The 23,565-nt window shown below is 39.0% G+C and overlaps 1 protein-coding gene across 1 annotated transcript in view; it reads right to left on the bottom strand.

The window, feature by feature from the left end:
• Positions 1–23,565, bottom strand: part of LOC134226733 (lachesin) — a 168,953-nt gene that overhangs the window by 7,171 nt on the left and 138,217 nt on the right. Inside the window, exon 7 of the mRNA XM_062707698.1 lies at positions 4,521–4,580. Coding sequence (XP_062563682.1) covers positions 4,521–4,580 — 60 coding nt within the window. The remainder of the gene's footprint in view (positions 1–4,520; positions 4,581–23,565) is intronic.

Below are 23,565 nucleotides of genomic sequence, written 5' to 3'. Positions count from 1 at the left end.
AAGGGACTCGATAATGCCCCTGAAAATCGAACTACGCACATCACCCGATCCATCGTCGCTTTGATCAACCGTGTCAGTTTATCCGGAAAACCGTGTTCGTGCATTAGCTGCCATAGCTGGTTCCGATCGATTGTATCATATGCGGCTTTGAAGTCGATGAGTAGATGATGTGTTGGCACGTTGTATTTGCGGCAATTCTGCAGTACCTGGCGAATGGCGAAAACCTGCGTTCGCCCATAGAACCCGCCTGGTACTGCCCCAAGAACTCCCTTGCAATTGGTGCTAGTCGGCGGCATACAATTTGGAAGAGTACCTTGTAGGCGGCGTTCAGCAATGTGATTGCGCGGTAGTTGCTACAATCCAGCTAATCGCTATTTTTGTAGATGGGACACAAGACACCTTCCATCCACTTCTGCGGCAAAACTTCCTTTTCTCAAATCTTGGTAATGACCCAGTGCAGCCATCTAGCCAGTGCCTCACCACCGTGTTTAAATAGCTCTCCTGGTAGTTGGTCAACCTTATGGGGCTTTGTTGTTCTTCAGCCGGCCAATCTCCTTCTTCTTCTTCTTCAATCTCCTTCTTTTCTCCTCCTGGATTTCCTGGAGATCCGTAGCGGATAAAATTATGTCCTGCGTGCGTTCTCCCAGGTTAATCACCATACCGCCATCTTTTTCTGCCACATCGCCATTTAAATGTTCTTTGTAGTGCTGCCGCCACCTTTGGATCACCTCACGCTCGTTCGTAAGAAGGTTCCCGTTTATGTTCTTGCACATATCAGACTGTGGCATGTGGCCTTCATATGAACGGTTCAACTTCTCCTAGAAATTTCGTGTGTTATTAGCGCGGTACAGTTGCTCCGTCTCTTCAAGATCTCGATCTTCCTGCTGGCGCTTTTTCCTCCGGAAAATCGAGTTTTGACTGTTCCACACCCGTTTATATCGTGCCTCGTTCGCCCTCGTGCGGTGTTGCGGCAATCTCGCCCATGCTGCATTCTTCTCTTCCACTAACTGCTCACATTCGCCGTCATACATTTCCTCCCTTCCTATCTGAGCGTTCATGTGGCCGATAACGACTTTGACGTCCCGCAGTGGGCAACCATCGTTTGTCTGCTCCAGCTGTGCGTAAAACGCTTCTTTCTCGTCGTCGGGTCTCCCTTCGTGTGGGCAGCGCACGTTGATTATGCTATAGTTGAAGAAACGGCCTTTTATCCTCCTTGACTGTCAGCCAATCACACGTTGGCGCATCTTACAGCACTATGAAGCCGGTATAAGGTAACCGCTCGATGCCCGCTTTTCCACTTTTTCTGTCCTGTCCAGCAAATATCCTGCAGCGCCACGACGTCGAAGTTGCGGGGATGTAATTCATCGTAGATCATCCTGTCGTAACCTGCGAAACCTAGCGACTTGCAGTTCCATGTTCCAAGCTTCCAATCGTGATCCTTTATTTGTCGCCTAGGTCTTTGCCGATTATATCGAGTCGTATTTTCTCTTATATTGCTCGTAATTATTGGTTTTCCAGGCGGCTTATTGGGCCTGCGTAAACCTCCTGTCTCGTTGGAGGGCCGTCGTTGCAGGTCTGTTTTGTGTGCCACCTGACACCAGGACTTGGGCTTGTGCGCTTTGAGCGCCACACGGTCGTCAAGCCCTTGGATATAGTTCCTGCTGTCCGTACACCATAAGGCCTATACTCCAGGGAATTCTTAGGTTACCTGGAACGGAACACATGTTGAAGGTAAGCCCAATTTGATTAATGAATCGCTAGCAATATTAATATGTATATGGTCCGCTGGAAGCATGTACAATACCGGAAGGCCGGAAGATATTAGTTTACGCGTGTAGGTCTGAAAGCCTAAACTCCAGAGAATTTTTGAAAGACTTGAAACAATTGACTTTAACATATCCAATTTAAGTTTTTGGATTGCTATATTTAGATAACATATTTAAAAGAATTCAAAGATCAACTAATTAAGTGAAAAACAAGTAATATGAATAAAAATTCCTTTTTCGTCCTCCCAATAAAGTAAAAAAAAAAGTTTGAGTGTACATGTTCTTTTCAGCAGCGCAGCCGAAAAAAAATAGTTTGAACGGAATTTTTCTTCTAACAAGGAGGAGGGATATGAACTCCCAAAACCAATATATTGCAACGGCGAACCAAAAATTCACCGACAGCGCGGTCAAAAAAATTTCTGCGGCGCGTCGGTCAAAAATTATGGCGGCGGCGGCCTTGAAATTGATGGCGGCCGCGACGCACAGCTTTACTGTGATGATGTCGTGCGCAACTCGCTTCACTGATTGAGACCCATAATGTACTTGTCGACAGGTATTTATTGATGATTTGCACCTAGATAGCTGGAAAGATTTTAGCGTTAAGTTTGTACACCAGTCACATACACTGCCAAACGCCTTCGTTGAGAGTCAAATTGATGTAGTTAGCATGCTCGTTGACGGCTGCTTCGTGCGAACTGACAATGCTCTGGCCAAGATTGTGCAAGCTGACGGAGTGACGACCTATTTCGGCGATCTTCTTCGCAGGAGTTATCAGGCGATCAGGTATCCCTGTCTATCGTAACACTGCTTCCCACTTTTGTAAGCTTCCTGTGAAAGCTATTCTCGTACACGATTTTCAATAGCTCTACGCGGTTTATACTGTTGTATGTCGCGTTGTATTGTCGCGCCGTGCGATAAAATGCGCAGTTACAAAGCAAGACCATGCTGAGGGTGGCTGCCCAGTCAACACAAGGTCGTATATGATTTTACATAAGATGCTAAAGTGGAGGCGATATAGGTACTTCTCCATACTACATGTACGTATATCGCCTCCACTTTAGCATTTTATGTTGCATTATATACGATTTTGTGTTGACTGGGTGGGTTAGATTCCCGGTGCCGGTCTAGGCAATTTTTGGTTTGGAAATTGTCTCAACTTCCCTGGGCATAAAAGTATCATCGTGTTAGCCTCATGTTATACGAATGAAGAAATGGTAACTTGGCTTAGAAACCTCGTAGTTAATAACTGTGGAAGTGTTTAATGAACAATAAGCTGCGAAGCGGCAATGTCCCAGTGGGGGATGTAATGCCAATGAAGAAGAAGATGTCGCCTCGATGTCGATAAACAGATGGTGCGTAGGAACAGTAAAGATCTGATCCGTTGGCGTCGGGCGACGGTCAACGAAGCCGGCTTGAATATTCTCCGCAAGCTCATTCACTTTTGCTAATAAACGACGGAATATGATCTGGTATATCATACTTGTAGGCGGCATTTAGGATGGTGATCGCACGATTCCGACTATCAGCCTATGCAGATAAGTGGCCAGCTGTTGGATGGCATCCTCAACTTCCCCCAAGATGGGGGCTGATTGGCTTTTAATGTTCACTGAACTAATGTTGCGTCCCTTTAGCTGCCTAGATACTGCCTGTGGTCTTACGGTCGTTGAAGTGTGTATTTTTCGACCCCCACACATTTGTCCGTCAAGATGCTCTCATCCGTATCCATGCATATCACGGCTCACAGCACGATGCCTTTGCACGATGCGAGAGAACTTTCGTGTTTCTTGATAACGGACAAACTGTGTGAGGAGATACACTCCGCTTCGCTTAGGCAGCGTTTCTCCTCCTAAAAGAGGCTGTTTCCGTTTCCATCTATAGCGTTCTTCGTTCTGCCGGGTCCTCTGATACAGCGCTACCACCCACGCTGCGTTCTTCTTCTCCAAATTTAGTCTGCACTCTTCGTCGAACCAAACTTCCGTCGACTTCTTCCCGTATACTCGACATTGCTCTCCGCTGCGTCGTTAATAGCTGCTTTAACTTTACTCCAGCAGTCTTCAAGAGGCGCCTAGACGAGTTCAACCTCTTCCGGCAACGCTGCCTCGAGGTTCTGCGCGTATACAGTGGCTACATCAGGTTGCTATAGTAGCTCTAGGTCGTGCCGAAGCGGCCGTCTGTACCGTTCATTGCTGATGACGAACAGTTTTTAGCGCAGATTAATCATCATCCGATAGTGGTCTTAGCCGATGTTATCGCCACGATATGTCCTGACGTCCATAATGTCGGAGTATTGTCGAAGTTATTATTATTATTCCTTTTTTATTCTTTATCTGGCCAAAGTCTCAATGAAGGTGGTATGGGGATAAGCTTCTTAGAGTTGGCTAACATTGATATAGTTAGAAAATGAATAAATAAATTCGCGTCTGGCTACGCGATGTTAATACACTGTATCGAATTCAGCCTGAAAAATTATATGCATCGAAAATTATGAAAACTTAAATCCAATTTATCTTTGCCATGAATTGATTATAGAGCAATGTATTATTAGTGGAACTAGCACTACTCACAAGACTATATCAATTAATTCAAAAGCTAACTACTTTAAACAGATTCAATTAGATTTTCCTTTCTGCATCACAAGCCAGCCAACAACCGAGCGCTCTTGTATACCGGCACACCAACGAGACATAAACTACAGAAGTGAACTCTTGATGCTGTAAGACTCCTCACCAAGCACCGAGAACCAGTGTCACCTACCTCCAATTATATTTAATTGATCATCGCTTGTTTGCACTCCACCCGGATGAATTTTGATTTCTGAAACGAGAAACAGAAAAAAAAATGAGTAAACGTGGAAAACAATGGAAAAATTGCCAAACAAATCATCCCCACTCGTAGAACAAAGAAGAGTAAATCAAAAGCTCTCTATTCGTCGGAATCGGAATCAACGTCGGCAACGATAGCTACTATAATAGAGTGGAAACAACAGCAATAACAGAAAGCTCCACCGGATGACAATGACAATCAAACAAGATGGAAACGACGACACCCGCCAACATCGACTCGACCCGCGGTGATGATGATGTTGTAGGTACCAGGTTTCTTCAATTGTGTCCCGTCCATCCCGGATGTTGTTGTTAGTGCAGAAAAAAAGCAGCGCAAAACGAACGAGAAAATTATAAATGAATTGATTGAACGAATGGAAGTGATTGTTTGTTTGCAGGAAAATCTAATTAGTTCGGGACCTTTTGTGCTTGTTCGCTGAAGTAGTCTGCATGTTCGTAGCGGCTTTAAATGAAGGACGTCAGTGAAATATGGCGTTTCCATGCTTACCCTGACATCGATGGGAAGCGACTGTGATTGTAGATATGCTTGCAGGCCCCTTCTATAGAAATGTTACAGCTCTGATGAATGTTTTCATTTCTTCTACGTGACGATACGCTTCCAATGAAACATGACCAGCATTTCACCTTGAATGCTTTTAAGATGAAAATACATAAAAGCAACAAATATCATATTTGGCCATCTTTGTGTTTCAATCACACAAAACGCGATTTACTCACAAGTTGCATTTAACGGGTAGTTTGACTAACTTATCAGTATTTAAAACGTTCCAGATTGGTCATAATTTGTTTTGACTAAGCATATGCGGTATTTCGAAAAATTTCGTTTCAGGTGGTTCGAAACGAAATTCCGCGGAATTTCGCGGAATTTGAGCAAGGCGAAATCTGATTTCTTGATTTCGTTTCGTTTCGTAAAATTACAAAAATTTCGCTAGAAAAAACTAGCTTCTAACGAAATTTAACGGAATTCCACGGAATTTCGAAACAAATTTAAACTTAAACCATACTTTATAGGGTAACGGTACCAATAGTGGAGGTATTAGTAGATCCACAAAAGAAAATATTTTTAAAAAATTGATAATTATGGGAAATTTACTGCTTTATTATCTTAGTCAATAGATAAACTAGTAAATTTGCTAACAAAAATGAGATAGATGTCATTTAATATAAACAATTACCAAATATTGCTTGCACCACTATGGGTACACCGTTCCTTTAGTGGCGGTAAAAATTAATTTTGGTTCCTATAGTGGTGCTATCCATTGGTTTCTTATGAGACTCGCCACTATTGGTACAGTTGCACCACTATAGGTGCAAGGGAGTCAATTTTGTTAAGGAAAATCATTGTTTTCAATAGTTTATCAAGCGAAATCTAAAGGTAAGTTGCATTTAACAGGATATTCAAAGCACGACGCATCAACTGAAACCATCGTAAAGTGTATAAAGATGATAAATCTCATTAAAACCCCACTACCTCCACTATTGGTGCTACCTCCACTAAGGGTACGGTTACCCTATTATCAAAAATTTTGGCTGCACCGCTGAACATAATCGTAAAGTTGTTTTCAAAACTTTAGGTTATACAATATTCCTATTAACGCTTAATACATAACCTCATTCTTAGTCGACAAATTCGTATGTAGTTTTCTTCTACATGAATGCGGAAACGATCATGTGGATGCTGGTCATGGGACGGCAGCTAGTCCGGGAGAACAAAAGATATTTTAGTTACCAGATAAAGATTGTCGCTTCGGTTCCCTTTGTTCTGCTGTCCGAAACATGTGTGGTACCTAACTGTCAAATCGCATGTGTTTTGCCTTTATTGACAACTAGATCCCGTATCCTCGCCAGCAAAAGATGTTCCGGACAGCGACGACAGCGACAATCTTTATCTGGTAACTAAAATATCTTTTAGGAGAACGCGAAGTGAAAAAAATCTACCTCGCGTAGCAGAAATTTGTTTAACCAGTGTGAAATCGATCGTGTTGATGCTGATCACGCCAACTAGTGTGGGAGAACGTAAAGTAATAAAACTAATGTCTGCATCGAAGAGCACAAAATTATTTAGTACAGGATCGATCGTGTTGTAGAAGATTATTAAACGAAACACATTGATCTTTGGATTGATTGAAACACAGTTTTCGTCTTCTTGTTTTCAAAATAACTTCGTAATACATATTTTGTCGCTCACCAAGGGGTTTCACAAGAATTACCTTCTCAACTAACCAACGATACCTTTCCCGTAGCGCTCACGGAGATGCAGAGCATTCCTTGGTCTTTTATAACAATGAGTGTTAAACTAATTTTCCTCTCCTAATCCTAAAATGACTATAAGCACGTGACCAGCGATAACTCGTTTTGATGTTGTGAAATCGTCGAATATGATTACTTAATTTGATATCTTTTTGGTCGTTTTAACGGTTAAAATAACAAAATGTATAGCAGAAAAATCTTACTGTGACATCAAATCAAAAACTATTCCTACTATCGATGAGAGTATAAACTAAATTTGATATTGGTTCTGATAACAACATATATACACAGTTTGATGTCAGATCATACAATTTAGAAATCAACAGCAAAATGAGATCAAAATATGTAATCAATCATGATGATTCATATTTGAAAACATATTATGATTTCAATTTGATGTCAAAATCAAAATATGTTTTCTATATGCTCTCATCATGTTTTCAGACATTGCTCGGGAAGCTCTTCTTTGACTATTTGCATGTAAGCAGAGCCGTAGCGCTCTTGGCGAAACCATGATTTGGCGCCCCTCTTTTGATTATAAAAATGGAAAAATTTAACAACAATTTGACAATTTTAAATGCATGAACAGTAAAATTAGAAGGTTTAGTGGTTTAAAGATGCTTTAAACATCATTCAATACTGTGAAGAGAACAAGAACTTTTGTTCCTGAAGTTGAATTGCAGAATGTCCAATGTTCCATTTGGTGATACTTTTTTTTGATTATTTCACAAGTTATTTAAGCGACCTTCTAGAGCCGTGCTGGAAGTTCAGTTAAGGTTTTTTTTTCAGAGCCTACGCACTGCTGGGTCTAGTTGGGTCAATAAAATCCAGCTCTGAAATGCGTCGGTCGATTATCGGAATCGTTATCGGACTTATTCGCGTCAAGGAAAATCCGATTCTGGAATGGGTCTGACGGTGTTTGGAAACCACTTCTGGACCTAACGGATTTAATAAAATTTCACTCTGGGGTGAGATGGTTGAAGGTCAGAGTTTCTACCGGATCTAGTCGAATCAGGAAAAACCATATTTTGGAGTTGGTTTGTTGGTGGCCGGGAGTTGCCATTGAACCTATTTGGATCAAGTAAAATGTAGCTTTGGACCACTGAACCCAGTTAGGACAAATTAAATAAAAAATAACTGTACGGTGTGTAGATTGGTTGGTGGTCGAATTCCCCAACGGATCTGCTTGGATCATCGAAAATTTAACTCAGGACTGTGTCTGTAGATAGTTTGAAGTCACTTCTTGTACAATTTTTTGTTGATAATATTGAACTATGCAGTGGGTTGTTCAATGGTCGGAATTGCCGTCCACCTCAGGACCAATATACATTTGAATATAATAAGAAGAAATGAAAAAAACGAGCAATGGGTGATGTTTTCAACATAACCGCGAGTAGACGTAGGACTTGTATAAACGTAACGTATTTACATTTAACTTCTAACTTTTGGATCTATGAAGTTTGGTTATAGGTATTGATATTGGAAACGACAACTTCCATGCTGTGTAGAATTATTAGCAATTTGTTTATTCAAAACTTCTGGAAATAAAACTAATAATTAAATACATAATAAGAACTGCTTTGTGTCTAACTATTAAGCCCTTATTTACTCAAGCAAATGTAGAGCATTTATAGATTCTTTTTTATTAATGATAGTATTTGAAGTTTAAAAATACTATTTATAAAATTTTAAAACTTGGGCAAAATATGCAATTTTAGGGGAACTATCCCGTTTACCAAACAAAGAAATACAGCACCAATTTCGTTGCTTCTTTTTGCTAACATGCGTGCTTACTGCTGAAAAAAATTACAACGCTAAAAAAATCACAACAAGTCAAGGAGCAGTAACCCTACTAAAATAGAGGAGGTACTGCTAATACGTCAAAGAAAAATTATTTAATGTTTTGATTCCAAACTCCGAGTCTATTGCGGATTGTGTATCTTTAATTGCTAATGCCTTCCGCAAATAAATGAAAATAATTATTTTAATCAAATTTTTATTTTCACCAGTGTCGTTGATTTTTTTTTTTTGCTTGGGAATCAGAACTGTTATATGTAGGGTAAGACGGTATAATATGCCCCCCCTAAGGCAACTCCTTGATAACATTTTATTTTTCAACGCAATTTATGTAAACTTTGTGTTATTTGGTAGTCCAGGAAGTCGCAAATGCATTGCCAGTGAGTAGTCATATAAAAATATTACAGATAACACGTAATAAAGCTTTTTTAAAAAGCCGTGATAAAATGAATTTTAAAAAGTGCCTGGGCAATACGCCCCACCTCAACCAAAGACGTTTCATAGCCCTTTATTAGTATTTTATCAATCCCATAATAAAAAGGCTACAAATCCTTATGCGCTTGACATTAAAAAACCAACATAAGTCCATTCAAGCAGGTGTGAATTACATTTCAATATTTTCCATACAATTTGGAAGCAACTGCTGCAGGCTCGCTGCGCTTGTGTCCAGTTGGTAAGGGCATATCGTCCTGCCTACACTGGGGCGTTTTGGCCAGTGAAACATGTTTTCGAAAATCGTTACAATTTGGAGATGGAAGTAATTTTATGTTTTATTAACCACTGAGAAAAGTTATTTTGATGCCCAACTGAGTGTTCCAATGCAAGTTTTGCGGACAGTATGCCAGAGTCGCTCCATAATGTTGAGTAAACAAACATAAAAAGTTACATCAAAACTGCAACTTTTTGTATTTTGCTATTATTTTCATTGTGTAATACTCAAATACTTCCACATTCACATAGTATGGTGGGTTTACAAATACTTATAGGTACCAACTGATTTTGACCCTTAATTAGTTATAGTTTTCTAGAAATCAAAGGGGGGCGTTTTGGCCAGGTGGGGCGCATTATACCGTCTTACCCTAGTATCTGTTATAGGATCATGTGGATTATGCAACCAATCAGCTGGATGAGCAGACCAAATCTCTCTAATTTTATTCTTCTTCATCCACCACCGCTGCCCTTGCTGCCTCAGCCATCATCGGCCTCTAGCCATGAACTCCGAGCGATAATATGGGCGATTGCATCCATCGCAACCGACACCACAGCATCCGACCATCATCAAGCACAGAATGACAAAAAATGCGCCCACTTCTTTCATGCATATTCGCAGACCCACCGGCAGTTCTACCGCTGGTGACTGCATGCTGTCGCTGTGTAGGTAAACACAGCGAACGAACGAACGAACGAAACAAAAAATGCGCGAGCAAAAAGCACGTCAGTACGCGCTGCAGTCCCAAATTGTAATGACTCGCACACGGCAGGCACTGCTTCTTTTATACACAAAGAAAATCTTCCGGTAGACCCGAAGGCCCGTGACATACCGCATTCTGATGTCCGTGTTAGGAATGCACGGGATTGGTTACATATGAAGTTTTTACTGGATTTGACAAGAATTGAAATTTTCAATAGCTTATCGTTAATAATCTTAAGTTTCAATGAAATAGGCAAAATGGTGGAGAGTTTGATATATAAATCTTAAAAATCCATCGAAAGATAAAGGCGCTAGTAACGATCAAAATCTTCCCTTCCAGCGTAACGCTCTCGATTTCCAAAAATCTAAATGACACCCAGTATAGTAAAGAAAGACGTAAGTCCTACGTCAAAACAAAAACCGAGAAATTTACCTGAACTATAAATTACACAAAAATCCATACCACTACTTCCGGATATAAGAACTAAAGGCACTTCTAAATTTTGTCAATCGGTTTATTATGAATGTAACCTTTTAAGGATGTTCACTTAAAAAAGCTGAATAAATTCAAACCAATGAATTTGAGTGTGAATTGTTCTTTGTTTAGTTAATTAAGTTATTTATTTATCTCATATATTGTAGTGTCCTACAGGGTTACCCAATAATCGGACAATAAAGTTTTAAAGCTTAGCAAAGCTGCTAGTTTCGGATAATCCTTTTGAATTGCGAAAGCTCCATTAAAATGTCCACTTCGTTGTAGCCCTCGTTGTAAGTCTTGCATAAACGAGAAAGAGGTGCAGCTTTTCCCAGGTTTGTCCTTGATCTAGGGATGTAGAATAGATCCAACTGACCTAGACCATGCGTAGGAAAACCAAAACTGGAGGTCACTAGTAATGCTGCAGTGAATAGATCCATGTACAAGTCGATGAAGCATTGACACATCAAGGACGCACCGAGTTAATGATGTGATCTGCATGCGACTTATTCTTCTCTGATATGGTTCATAAGGGTAATAGAATTTTCTATACAAAAACGCTTAAATGTATGCTGCACTGCTTCAATAAGTTCTACATTTCGTGAATAGTCACTGCTATCAAACATTATGGCTCCGGAAATCCCTCGGTGGCCCTAATATGTGATAACTAAATTTTTAAATAATCCGATTCACACAATGTTGATAATCAAAATCCATGATTGTCAAATAACAAAATCCATGATTGTCAAATATTATATTTTTGTTTTCCTCTTTTTTCTACTGACCTCTTGTAATCGGTTTCGGAAGTCCAGGAGAAATCGGATTAGCAGTCAAAACTAAAACAAATCCTATAACATGTTGATGAGGCACAACGGCCACATTCTTGGCTTGCTCTAGATTATTTCACATATCTCTTACTTGTCATAAGATATATCTCTACCATTGTACCAACCCTAAACTAAATAAATTTGTCTTTTGCTTATAGCGTAATCCTTGATTTCGGCGCCCCCTAAAGACTGGCGGCCTTGGCGGAGGCCAACCTGGCCAACCGCACGCTACGGCGCTGTATGTAAGGTACATTGCAGATTTGTGGGCATTTCTAGATCTTCGCATGGAATTTGCAAAAATAAAATTCAGAACGGTTTGAAAGATCATTAAAATTACTTAAGATTGCTTTCAGCTTATACTGACCATAACAGCTAATCTCATATGTCAAGAACACACAGACAATAGCTCAGTTTGTCGAGCTGATTGTATATAAGACTATGGGTCTGTTAAATTCAATCGGAATACACATCTTCGTACATTTTAGAAAGGTGCACAGGATTCTTCTAGTGAGCAAATGTATGCTATATATGTAGACGAAGAATAAGAAGGAATACATTTTGGCTGATACGCTCTTTCAAATGTTGGTCTAGTATTATTAATTCTCTATCTGCGTATACGCCTGGCAGATGTGGATACATAATTGAGTATCCCATTAAATAAAAAAATAAACCTAAGCATTCATTTTCTAATTTTGACTAAGTCAGTACTTAGTCCACGCTGACAAGACAATATAAAGTATGCTTTAGCATAATTACATAATTCTCAAGTGAGTAAGGTTTTAAACGAAATTTGAATCCGTATATGAAAAATCCCACAATTTCTTTATTTTTATGTACTTACTGATATAAAACTGATATAAAATTGATCATATTCGGGAACACACGCTCCACGATGAATTTCTTTGAAAGCGGCACAAATGCTGGGGTATTGTCTTATCGCCAATGGTATATGCGGCGAGAATGTGGCGATTTATCACAGATTTCCTTTTCTGTTATTGTGATTATTTTGGTCGCAAAACAGTTATTCGGCTTCTAAAAAGAGAAATCAGAATTGCGTACCTACATAATGTAAAAACAATTTAATAAAAATTCCGCGGAAAAAAAAATTAAAATTTCGTTTCGTTTCGAAAAATTTCGAATTAAATGAAACTTGATTTCGTATCGTTTCGAAATATCGAAAGAAATCTTTATTTCGTTTCGTTTCGATCCGAATCAACATAGACATTTTAAATTTCGTTTCGTTTCGTTTCGTTAGGAAAAAGTGTGTTATCGCATACCCTTAGTTTTGACTAACAAAACTTTAGGCCTTTTGATAGAGAGGAAGAAGGAACAGTAATAGGTACACTAATTTTAGAACATGAAAAAAATGTCATCCCGCTAGATTAGTTCTCATCGTGAAAAAAAGCATCCCTATGATTTGCCTCAGTTCTACAACAAATAGGGGAACTGTTCCCATTTACATCTCAAAGCTCAGCATAAATTAATCTCATCGCGAAAGAAAGACATACACCATCAATTTCGTTACCTTTTTTAATAACATGCAGAATTTCTTTTTATTGCATTGCTTTTGATACGATGAACATAGGATCTATGATATGAAGTCCAGGAGCAGTAACCCTAGGTTGAAATTATCAGTGAATACCCGCAGGTGGCGCTTCGTCGAAATTTGCTAAAATATGAACTCTTTGAACAGTGCACAATACCGGTCGGTAGCTCGCAACCGATTGCAACTTGAAGAAAATTGTCACGGAACTAGCAGTTTGAAACTCATAACAAAGGACAAAATAGCAATAATGAAGGTTCTTCAAATCATGACAAATACCAAAGCACATATGGTTCGCCCGGTTAAGTCCACCGCCTTGAGAAACAAGAACGGGATGCACCGCAGATGTTGGTTAGTGATGCTCGGTGTGTTGGCTGGAAAAATGGGAAGCTGAAGTAATGAGCGGATTGCTTGCGGTGCTTTGGTACCAAGTGCTCGTAATTGTATTTGCAGTTAAGTTCTGCTTTTATCACCGTGGAGTGCAATACTGTCACTGCAGTGGTGCATTCCCAGTGAAATGGTATTGTTAGGAGAGCAAGAGTCGTTGGCAGTATATCAACGAAGTAAGCAGCTTATTGCACAGAAAAACAAACTTGTATAGAATGTTTTTGCAGCTCTTTAAATTTTTCTCAAAAGTAACAAGAAATCGAACATTGCTAAAGTCGATTGTCGGGTCTTCAAATGACATTTAAGTTCTATTGTGCTTGACAGACTTCGCAAAAGTTTATTCGTAAAGAATCATGAACAATGAGCTATCCAATTACAAGCTTTAGCCAGCATACATAATCTTCTCCTCCCACAAGTTCCCCTGGGGAACTTCTTGATGTATCAGAAATGGCCAATAAGGTATTTGGTACTTTACAGAATCACTAGAAGTTTGTTCGTACGAAATCATGAAAAGCAATCATTCGCATGACACATTTTGGTTTACAAATGGAAATGTGCGCTCCTACAGGGCTTCCTAGAGCACTCCATGAGGTTCTATGAGCGGCCAATGAGGTCATTGATACTTTACTGACTTATTAAAAGTTTATTCGTGATCAATCATATTCCCTACTACATGTTTCCCCGGGGAATACCGTGTTGTTCCGGGTGTGACCAATGAGGTCTTTAGCCCCTTACAAAGACGTCACAGGTTTATTCGTCAGGAACCGTGAAGAATGCGCTATCGCGCTATCTACCTGTTTTGGTCGAAAACGGAAATGTTGTCTCCTACAGGTTCGACAAGGTAAAATTCCTTTTTGAAAAATCTATCTTTTGGTATAAAAACATGGTTTGTAGTCCAGTGGAATTCTGAGATATTGAATTTGATCCTTTTTTTCAGGAAAAAACCATTGTGCAATCCAGGAAAAATCCTGTTGCTCTCATCAGATTTGAAAAAAATCAGTTTGATCGAATGTTCACCCGAAAAACCATTAGGCCTTAACCTATTTATCTGGACGAAAATTTGATCATTTAATCGAAATTGTCGTTTGAAGTGAAAAGTGTGTTATCTCAATTCTCATATCTCACTCCTTACTTCTAACTTCTTATTTCTCACTCCTCACCTCTCAATTCTCACTGCGAAAAATGAGAAGCGGAAATTTAGAAGTGAGAAATAACCCGAGTAGCACAATTTAGACCGATTTGGTTGCAACATCTTATATATGACTGCATTTGGTCATACATAAGTGACAGCAACTCGTTAATGGCAAGTGTGTTGCTTGGGAAGGAGTGAGAAATGATGAGTGACAAATAAAACAACACATTTCTCACTTTTAGCTTCGCATTTCTCATTTTTAACTTCTCAATCCATTACTTCCTACTTCATACTTCTCAATTATTAATGAGAAATGAGACGTTTTTTACAGTGAAAAGTGAAAAATAAAGGCCCTTTTATTTCGTTCAAAGGGCCAGTTTGGCTGATGTCGCTTTCAGCCAAATAACATTTCTTGGCAAATCCGTTTTCGACTTTATAACTATCAAAATGAAGACGAGCTCGGTGGTCTAGTGACTACCGCTTCTGCCTTGTAAGCAGGAGGTCATGGGTTCAATTCCAGGCTCGTCCCTTTCCTACTTTGTATTTCTATCTTAGTTCTTTCGGTGTTTCACGTTATACCAAAACGATTCCTACTGTTATAACCTTCCACGCAATCCCAAAACCTCCCGTGGCACCTATGAGAGGTCGTAGAGTTCTCTGCATCTTTCTTAAGTAGGTGTCCAACAAACCATCCTTTCCCTTCCTCAGCATTCGCAAGGACGTGGCCAGGACAGATCTCGACTATTGGAGAGTGCATTGCTTCCATCTAAGAGTTAGTGATTAGTCCCAAATCAATATCTGTGGTAACGGATGAAAGTGATGCTACTCTCATACAATAGTCTTGGCTTGTACCACCTACGAATTTGTGCGAACTGCTAAATGCTAATGCTAATGCTATAACTATCAAAATGACCAAATTGGAATTGGGCTAGAGGACATTTGGCCTAACGTATTATTCGGTCAAGTGACTTTCGGCCAAACAACCCTTTCCCCTGTGTCGGTGTCAGGCCATAAGGTCGAAGGTCATTAAGCCGAAGGTCATTAAGCCGAATGATAAGTAAGAAGCGAGGAAAAAAATCTGTTCTTCCATCTTTATTCTTTGTTATCATGTCTTCTTGTTCCTTCTTTCTTCTTGCTTCTGCCTTCTTCTTTCTTCCTTCTTCCTTCTTACTCCTTCCTTCTTTCTTCTTCCTTATTCCTTATTCCATTTTCCTTCTTCCTTCTTCCTTTTTCCTTCTTCTATCTTTCTTCTTCCTTCATTCTTCTTTCTTCTTCCTTCATCCTCTTTCTTCTTCCTCCTTTCTTCTTCCTTTTTCCTTCTTCCTTCTTCTTTATCCACTTCTCACTTCTCACTTCATACTTCACACTTCTCACTTTTCACTTTTCACTTCTCACTTCTCATTTCTCACTTCTTATTTCCCGCTTCTTACTTCTCATTCGGCCAAATGACCATTCGGCCTAATGACCGTTCGGCCTAATGACCATTCGGCCTAATGACCCAGCATCGTCTGTGTCACAGCACCTAAAATTACATGATTTTTTAGCTGTGCATGCTGCCTCAAAATTGATGAAAAAATCAGAAGGGTTATATACAAGATACGACCGCCCGACGTAAACTACGTAAAACAGATCATAAGATAATTATTTTGCTTAGAGCCTAGAGTGATTGAAATTTTGACTTTTGCGCTCCCTTATGCTTGAACGATAACATTTGCTGTTTTGGTGAACCTCCTAAATTTTCAACTGAATTGGTTATAATTTAACTGAGTACGAGCAGTTTGAAGTTTGTATGGAAATTACTATAGAAATCGCCCCGTATGTGAGAGATCGTTTCGTGAGGCGGATCATTAACTATTTAGGGGGAGATCTCTCAGCGCCGGACACCTCCCAATACCGGACACTTCTTAAAACGACACTACTTGCAAAGGTACCTCCAAGGTCCTCCGAGGTCCCGGCAAGGAAAATCAGATCTTCATGTGATAAACTTTGTACAAAATTTGAAGTTGAATAAAAATTCTTCACACCTGTTTTGTTTCATTTACTTCAATTCAATTGTTTCTTCTTGCTGAGAAAGCCACAGAAATTAGCAGAAACAAAAATTGAAGAGGACTTTGAAAAAGGTGAGAATTTGGATTAGGATTTAAAAAAAATAGCTGAAGAGTCAAATAAGCTCCACTAACAATTTTTAATATTTACAACTTAAAGCACGTGAATAATATTACTATTTTGAATGATGTCTTTATTCATGTAACAGGAACTTAGTCACATTTGAACATGATGCAATAGCGTCCGGTACTAGAAGACATTTTTCTAAATCGTAAAATTTTTTACCAAAATTCATCGTCGAAAAACGTGTTCAAATGATCAAATTCAAAGTTTGTATGAATCATCAATGGTCAATGGTCATATTTTGTGTTTCTTTTTTCTATCTATTCTTCCTTTGAGGCATTATAACTCACGAAGAGGATGACCGATTTGCGAGATTTCCTCACTATTATCGATTCGTATTGGGATCAGCTGTGTTTCTATATGCAAAAGGTTAGTAAATTTTAAGGGAAAAGTTGGGAAAATTGTCAAAATGCAATAGCGAGTTTGGAGAAAACCTAATGCGATCGCTCGAAAAATGATCTAGAGTGCGGCGTCGCAATCAATGCAGAAAATGACATTTCGAACGTTAACGTAAAAACCCGAGCAACGCAGGGTACGTTCTGCTAGTATGGTATAAAAGGAAACATAATCCGGATAGTTAAAGTTTTTTTTTGTTAAATGGCTTGTGTCCGGCACTGGAGGATCTTCCCCTATATATAATCAACCCGAAGACTTCGTAGAATATTTCTAAATCTGTAAGACGATTGTTGCTGCAAACCGATCGGATTTTGGTAAGCAAAGTTATAAAGAAAATAAAAATGCTCACTATTGATATGTTATTCTTTTACGTGCTCAATTGAATTTCCCACGATTTAGTATTTCCTTAATAATTTTTCTTGCAAGCAGCGAATTGCTTTGTAATAAAGACGATTTATTCACTTGCTAAGTTTCCTATGTTGCCAACGTACTCATACATTTTTAGATATTAATGACCAACGTTGCAAAACAGTTTTCCGAAAAATTTACTGTTTTCATAGTAATTCTCATACAAACTTCGATCCGCGCGTGCGTGCTTAGTCAAATTACAACCATTGGGATGTTCGGGTCGGGAGGTAGCGAGGTTTGTTTTGTTAAACGTTTTGCCGCGTGTAATGTGTAGTTTTTCCGCAAATCATGTTCGATCGCACACCAATCCATTAATGTTTAGAACAAAATTGGCGTAACTTACTATATATGAAAATGGTTGGACATGACAATTTAAAATTTTCATTTAAAAACCCCAAATTTATTATTCCACAGTGGTGATGATGCCTTTCTCCGATTGTTATTCGACTTAATTGCCTATTAAATGGCGATTAAATGTTTTTGAAGTGCTATTTTAAAGGGATGCTGCCTAAATAGTAGGATACACGCTAACTTTCACCTACTCAGTAACTGAGTAAAATTGCATTGCTCTCTCTTTCTATCCCACAGGAATTTTACTCAATATCCGTCAAAAAAGTTAGAGTGTAACCTTGTTTAAAGTTGATAATCAATTTTAATATTCACCTCTTGCTTACATGAACATGTCCAGCATCTGTAGCACGTTTTCATTAACACTACTTTTTTGCTCCGACCGCGGTCATTGCTCTGGTTCTTTTGTTGTACTTTTTGTGCGAATCACCGCACAAAAGTAGAGCGCAAGAACCAACTGCAGACGGCGGTCGTAACGAAACTGTGAAATTTTACTGGGTTTTTAAAGATTTGGAATTTTTAATGTTTTTACGTTGGTAATCAATATTTCCAATGGGCTCAAAAAATTGCTGGAGAGTTACCGATTCGATTGATAATAAAATCTCGAAAATCCATTGAAAGATAAAGGAGCTATTAGCGTTTGAAATCTATCCTAATTTCGTGACGGTCTCGAATTTGGAAATTTCCGTTTTACACCCTGTAGGGTAAACTGGGGTAATATGCACCCCCGGGGCAAAACGACCTTTTGGTTTTTTTAGCAGTGTTCCAGGAATATTTTCAAGAATGTTTACTACTGGATTAGTAGTTCGAGATCCGAACTACATGCGCTGTGGTAAATACTCTCGAAAAACTGCCGAAAATGTACTTAAAAATGCCAAAGGGTCGTTTTGCCCCGGGGGTGCATATTACCCCAGTTTCCCCTATCAGAGTCTTCCCCTTAGACGTAGTTTACGTCAAAAAGGCAGTTGGGACTTGATGTTGACGGATTTGCTGTGTAGTAAACATCTGACCGTTAACGAGCGGTCGTTGACGTGGCGGAGTGACAGACGATCGAAGATGATTAAGGATATCACTTTGTAGGCGGCGTTTAGGATGGCGTTCGCTCGGAAAATCTCACACTGCAATTTATCGCCTTTTTGTAAATTTGACATACGACCCCTTCCTTCCACTTATTGGTAGCTAAACTGTTCATCAGAATGTGACAATCATTCTGCGCAGACAATTGGCCAGCTTTTCTGGGCCCATTTTAATATATATATTCATACCAACTGGTTTGTTCCTCAACTTCCCTTATGATTGAACCACAAAAAATCAAAGAAAATTCAGGTGGTATTTAAAAAGCTGTGAAAAATCAGGTTAACCGGGAAATTAAAGAATACCAACCATACCTTTACAGTTTCAGAAGTTTCACGGAGTAGTAACTAACAATTGTACGATCATCCTGCACAAAAAAATAATATCACAAATTGAAATGTTTCTTAACGCTTCTTAAAATAAAATTGTTCCTAAGAAGTTGTTCTTGCCAATTCACAATGGCAAACGTGAAAGCATTGAAATTAGCCTTTTCAGTTGAGAATCACTTGCGAGCAGAATCCTGGAGAATCCCGATTCCGTTCAGATCCCTTTTCATCTTCCGTGAAAGTATGTAAGTTATGGCGGAAAATATAAGTCTACTCTATTTGAAGCAAATATCCCTAAGCTGTCGTACTTCGACGATGATGCCGTTTCTCTGATAACAAGGACGCACTGAAACGTTGTAATCTCGCTCAAAAATGGTTATTCAAATTTGTGTTCCTGTTAATTCACAAAATGGAAAATCTTCGCTAATGAGTTCTAAAATATTTTTTTTTTCTTTCCGCGAGTTGAAGCTTTGATAACTGACTTTCAACAACGATTATGATGATTTTTTATTGTGAATACCATGATTATTTGATAGATTATCATAATGATGGTTTGATTGATTTTGATTGTAAATCCATAATAAAAAAATTACCACGATGAACTTGCAACTGACATCTTATCAAAATAGCCATACATGTCTTTTATAATATGTTTAACTCTGTTTAATCCACCTAGCGGTAACGATACTTTCCTCGTACATTACAAAACATAGTGTTTAGGGCACAGCTAGTGTGTCCATAGTCCGTCTTGCCCATTTTCAATGAAAAATGAGTGACATTACTTTACATTGTATCACATTTTTTTAAATTGCTCCATTTGTGTTTTATTCGATATTAATTTAAACGCAGACTGTTTCGCAAATCATCTTCGTTCATAACTGATACTATCTTTCCAAAAATCGGATAGTTGGAGAGTTTCAAAAAAGTTGACCCAAAACTGCTAGGTGAATATCACAGTGCTCTTTACATTCCATTCAGGCGTAGCATCTCACACCTACAATGCGAAAATATCCAATTCCTTGGCACACACAGGTGCCTGCGATAACACCTTGCTGAAAAGCGAAGCATAAGCACGACCGTTGTCGTCGCAGGCAAGTCACAAGGACGATGGAGAGCGCGTTTCATGAAGATATAAATACAATGGAAGCGTGATTTGAATGGAAATTCAATAAAGCTTTTAGATTATGATAGATTGCAGGAAGGGGAGGCAAACTTTGCGCAAACTAAATCGTAAACCTTGAGTTTCCGGCTCGGCATCGCCGGGAGAAGATAGATTTGCTACAAGAGAGTCATAAGAGTGTGTCTTTTCATACTGCACTCACCAGTGAATGGGGTTGCACAAGTTGCAGAGAAAACCCGACTATTTTCGGAACCAGCTTGCTGAAGTTGCTCGGATGTGATAACCAAAAAGGGGGTGTAGGATTGTCATTTTTTACACCACTTGGCACGTTACATAGAGTCACGCAGGGCACTACGACAAAGCTTTAAATTATTTTTGATATCTGTATCTGGAAGCAACATTTTCAATGATTACAATGGAAACCACAATTCGTTAAAATTTACTGAACGTCTAGCTAGCCTAGCCTAGACTCATGCAGCACTGTTTGAGGTGGGCAGAAAATAAAATTCACGGAATAAAAATTATTCGGGGAACAATCTTGCGATTTTGTTCGCATTCCGACCACGGTGCGTTACCTTATATGTCGAACGATGGATTGCGAATAAAAGCAAAAGCAATCAAAAGCACGGGTGCAAAAAAAATCCACTCTGTGCGCTTTTCACGAGACTATCCATCGTAAAACTTACTTCGCATGCCACGTTTGTACTTCTTCGTCTTTCTGCACCTTCCAGACCAAGTGTGGCCTTTCCAACATCAACTTCAATTCGGAGCATTCGTTTGCAACGATGTATATATTACTCATGAGGTGACAGGAAGCGTAACAGTCGCATCGTGGTGGCACCGGAAATGGTAAGAGGAAGAAACTGCTGTCAGTTCTTTCGATGGAATTTCCAAAGTCCACAAGACCGGAGCACACTCACACGGTCGTTGATTTGAAAGATGCAAAAAGATGTCGAAATTTGAAATGAAAATATTGTTACATACCTATTTCCTATTCTAAGCAAGTTCCAAACCAGCAAGCCGGGCCAGAGGAACTCAAGCCAGACAAAATCGGTTACGGTAACGATGTTCGATACAAATATTTTCTTCCTCATTTCGTATGCTGGATAATACTGATCACTTGATTTCCTTCGTGGAGAGGGATTTATTGTCGACATAACTGAGTCATGGTTGTTGTACATCTCCACATTGCGCATGCAAATTCGAAATAGAACGAGAATCTAAACTAAATCCCGATTGAATGTGCATTGATGGAATAATGGAAGTCTTGTTGTATCCTGTTGTGGATTGCACAAAGCAGTTGAAAATTCAGTTCAGAATTGAAGTACGCAAGGGTTTTGCTGGGACGGTTGGGTAAAGTGAAGCAATTGAAGCTTTAAAGTATGGTTTCTCTACAAGTACGGTTCTGATCTCGTGTCCGCAGAGAACTAATGGTATAAACAACTTATTTATTTCCTCGGTTAACTATGTTCAGTTGAAAACACATCACGAAAATCATAATATCTTTGTTGGCACCGTTGTCGGCGATCACTAAAAGTCGTGGTAGTTATCGTAATCGTCACGTGATAACGAGTAAATGGGTTGTCAAACCGAACGAATTAGTCATATAGGATCTTTTTTATTGTCGCAAATGTCATGAAGTCACTTGTGCTGATTGTCCTACATAAGGCCACGAACGCGGCAAAATAGATTTCAAATTAGAGATTTTCAGTATATTGGTTTCCATCCTAGCACCGCTGTGTAGAAGACGGCAACTTCTTTAATATCACTAATACATTTTTTTTTTGGCTTTCAGTCTTTACTGGCTATTAAAACGACATATTTCTTCTACGCCCGACGTTTCAATGGTTTATTCCATCTTTTTCAAGGGTTCTATTAAAAAAAATTGGCAGATTACAAATAATTATGATTGGTTTGTTGAGCTCACTGATTGTCATAAAAACATTAACAAATATCGTCAATTTCCTAAAACAATTAACAGTTAAACATTCATCACTATACAATGCAACATATTAATGACAAATACTAACATTTAACAAAATATTGGGACTTAAATTTATGAAAAACCTGGGTGCTTATTCACTACTCTGCTGATAGTCAGTAATATTCGTTTTCAACTGTCATTTTGTAATTATCTATTTTAAAAAAATGTCATGAGTGTCTAGATGATGTGTGTAATTTGATGTCTCTATCTATTGAGTGTCATTATCATTATTGTTGGTGTTTGTCTGGTTTTGTGTTCTACGGTTATCTGTTCTATTTCTTGTTTTCAGTGTGTGTAAAATTCCTGCATACGTTGTACTTAAACTGTCGCAATCGCTTCGTTTGTTTACCGTTTTGTCAGTGTTGATAATATGACACATTTCCAGAACGGGAAGAGCGGAGAATCTTCGATGGTGGTCCATTATCTCCGATCTATCGAAATCGAAACGATGGTTGTAATCGGCCGAATGCAGTAAAAGAGCAGTTTTCTCTTTTAGTCGGCCGAGTTCATAGCTGTTGTAATTGTCGTCGTTGTTGTGTGATTCGATGTTGTCAATGAGTTTGTCTAGTTTTCTTGTATCGCTCTTGTGATGACTCAACCTTGTTTTTAGGCTATTGGTTGTTAGCCCAACATAACTCGCATCACAGTCTCCACAAGGAATCCTGTAGATCACATTACTACGAGACTGTTCTGGTATGCGATCTTTAGTATGCGTGAACAAACTTCTGATGGTGTACTCGTTCCTCATTGCCAATGTAGTGTTGGGAAAATCATTCTTAAAAGTTTTAGCTATACGATCCGTCAAGTTGTTCACGTAGATCATAGACTTGTACATGACTTCCCCGTTGTTTGCACAATCGTTCCTGTTCGTTTGAGCCTGTTTCTTTAATATCACGAATCTGGGAATGTAGGGGAACGGTTCGCCACTTCATCTCATAGCTCCTATTTCCATCCCATCAAAAACAAAGCAATGGTAAGGAATTTGGTTTGTTTATTATTTTTGTGATTTTTTTCAGCAGTGAGCACGCATGTTGACAAAAAGAAGCGACAAATTTGATGCCGTATTTCTTTGTTTAGCGATGAGATGGATATATGTACAGTGAGATGGAGATCGGAGCATTTCCCCTATAACCAAACTGGTGATCTCACATGCACCAGCACTATTCTGCTGATAGATTCTTGACTAAACAGTTCATCAGCCTAATGGTTTTCAATCTACAGACAACTTGGTAGAGCATGGCAGCTTACTCAATCCCATTTCGAGCTTTACCATCTCGAAATAGTCTCCGTGTTATGTTATTTTGAGGTC

Source organism: Armigeres subalbatus, chromosome 3 (genome assembly GCF_024139115.2).
Source record: "Armigeres subalbatus isolate Guangzhou_Male chromosome 3, GZ_Asu_2, whole genome shotgun sequence".
NCBI classification, from domain to species: Eukaryota; Metazoa; Arthropoda; class Insecta; order Diptera; family Culicidae; genus Armigeres; species Armigeres subalbatus.
This window is presented reverse-complemented; position numbering and strand designations above follow the sequence as displayed.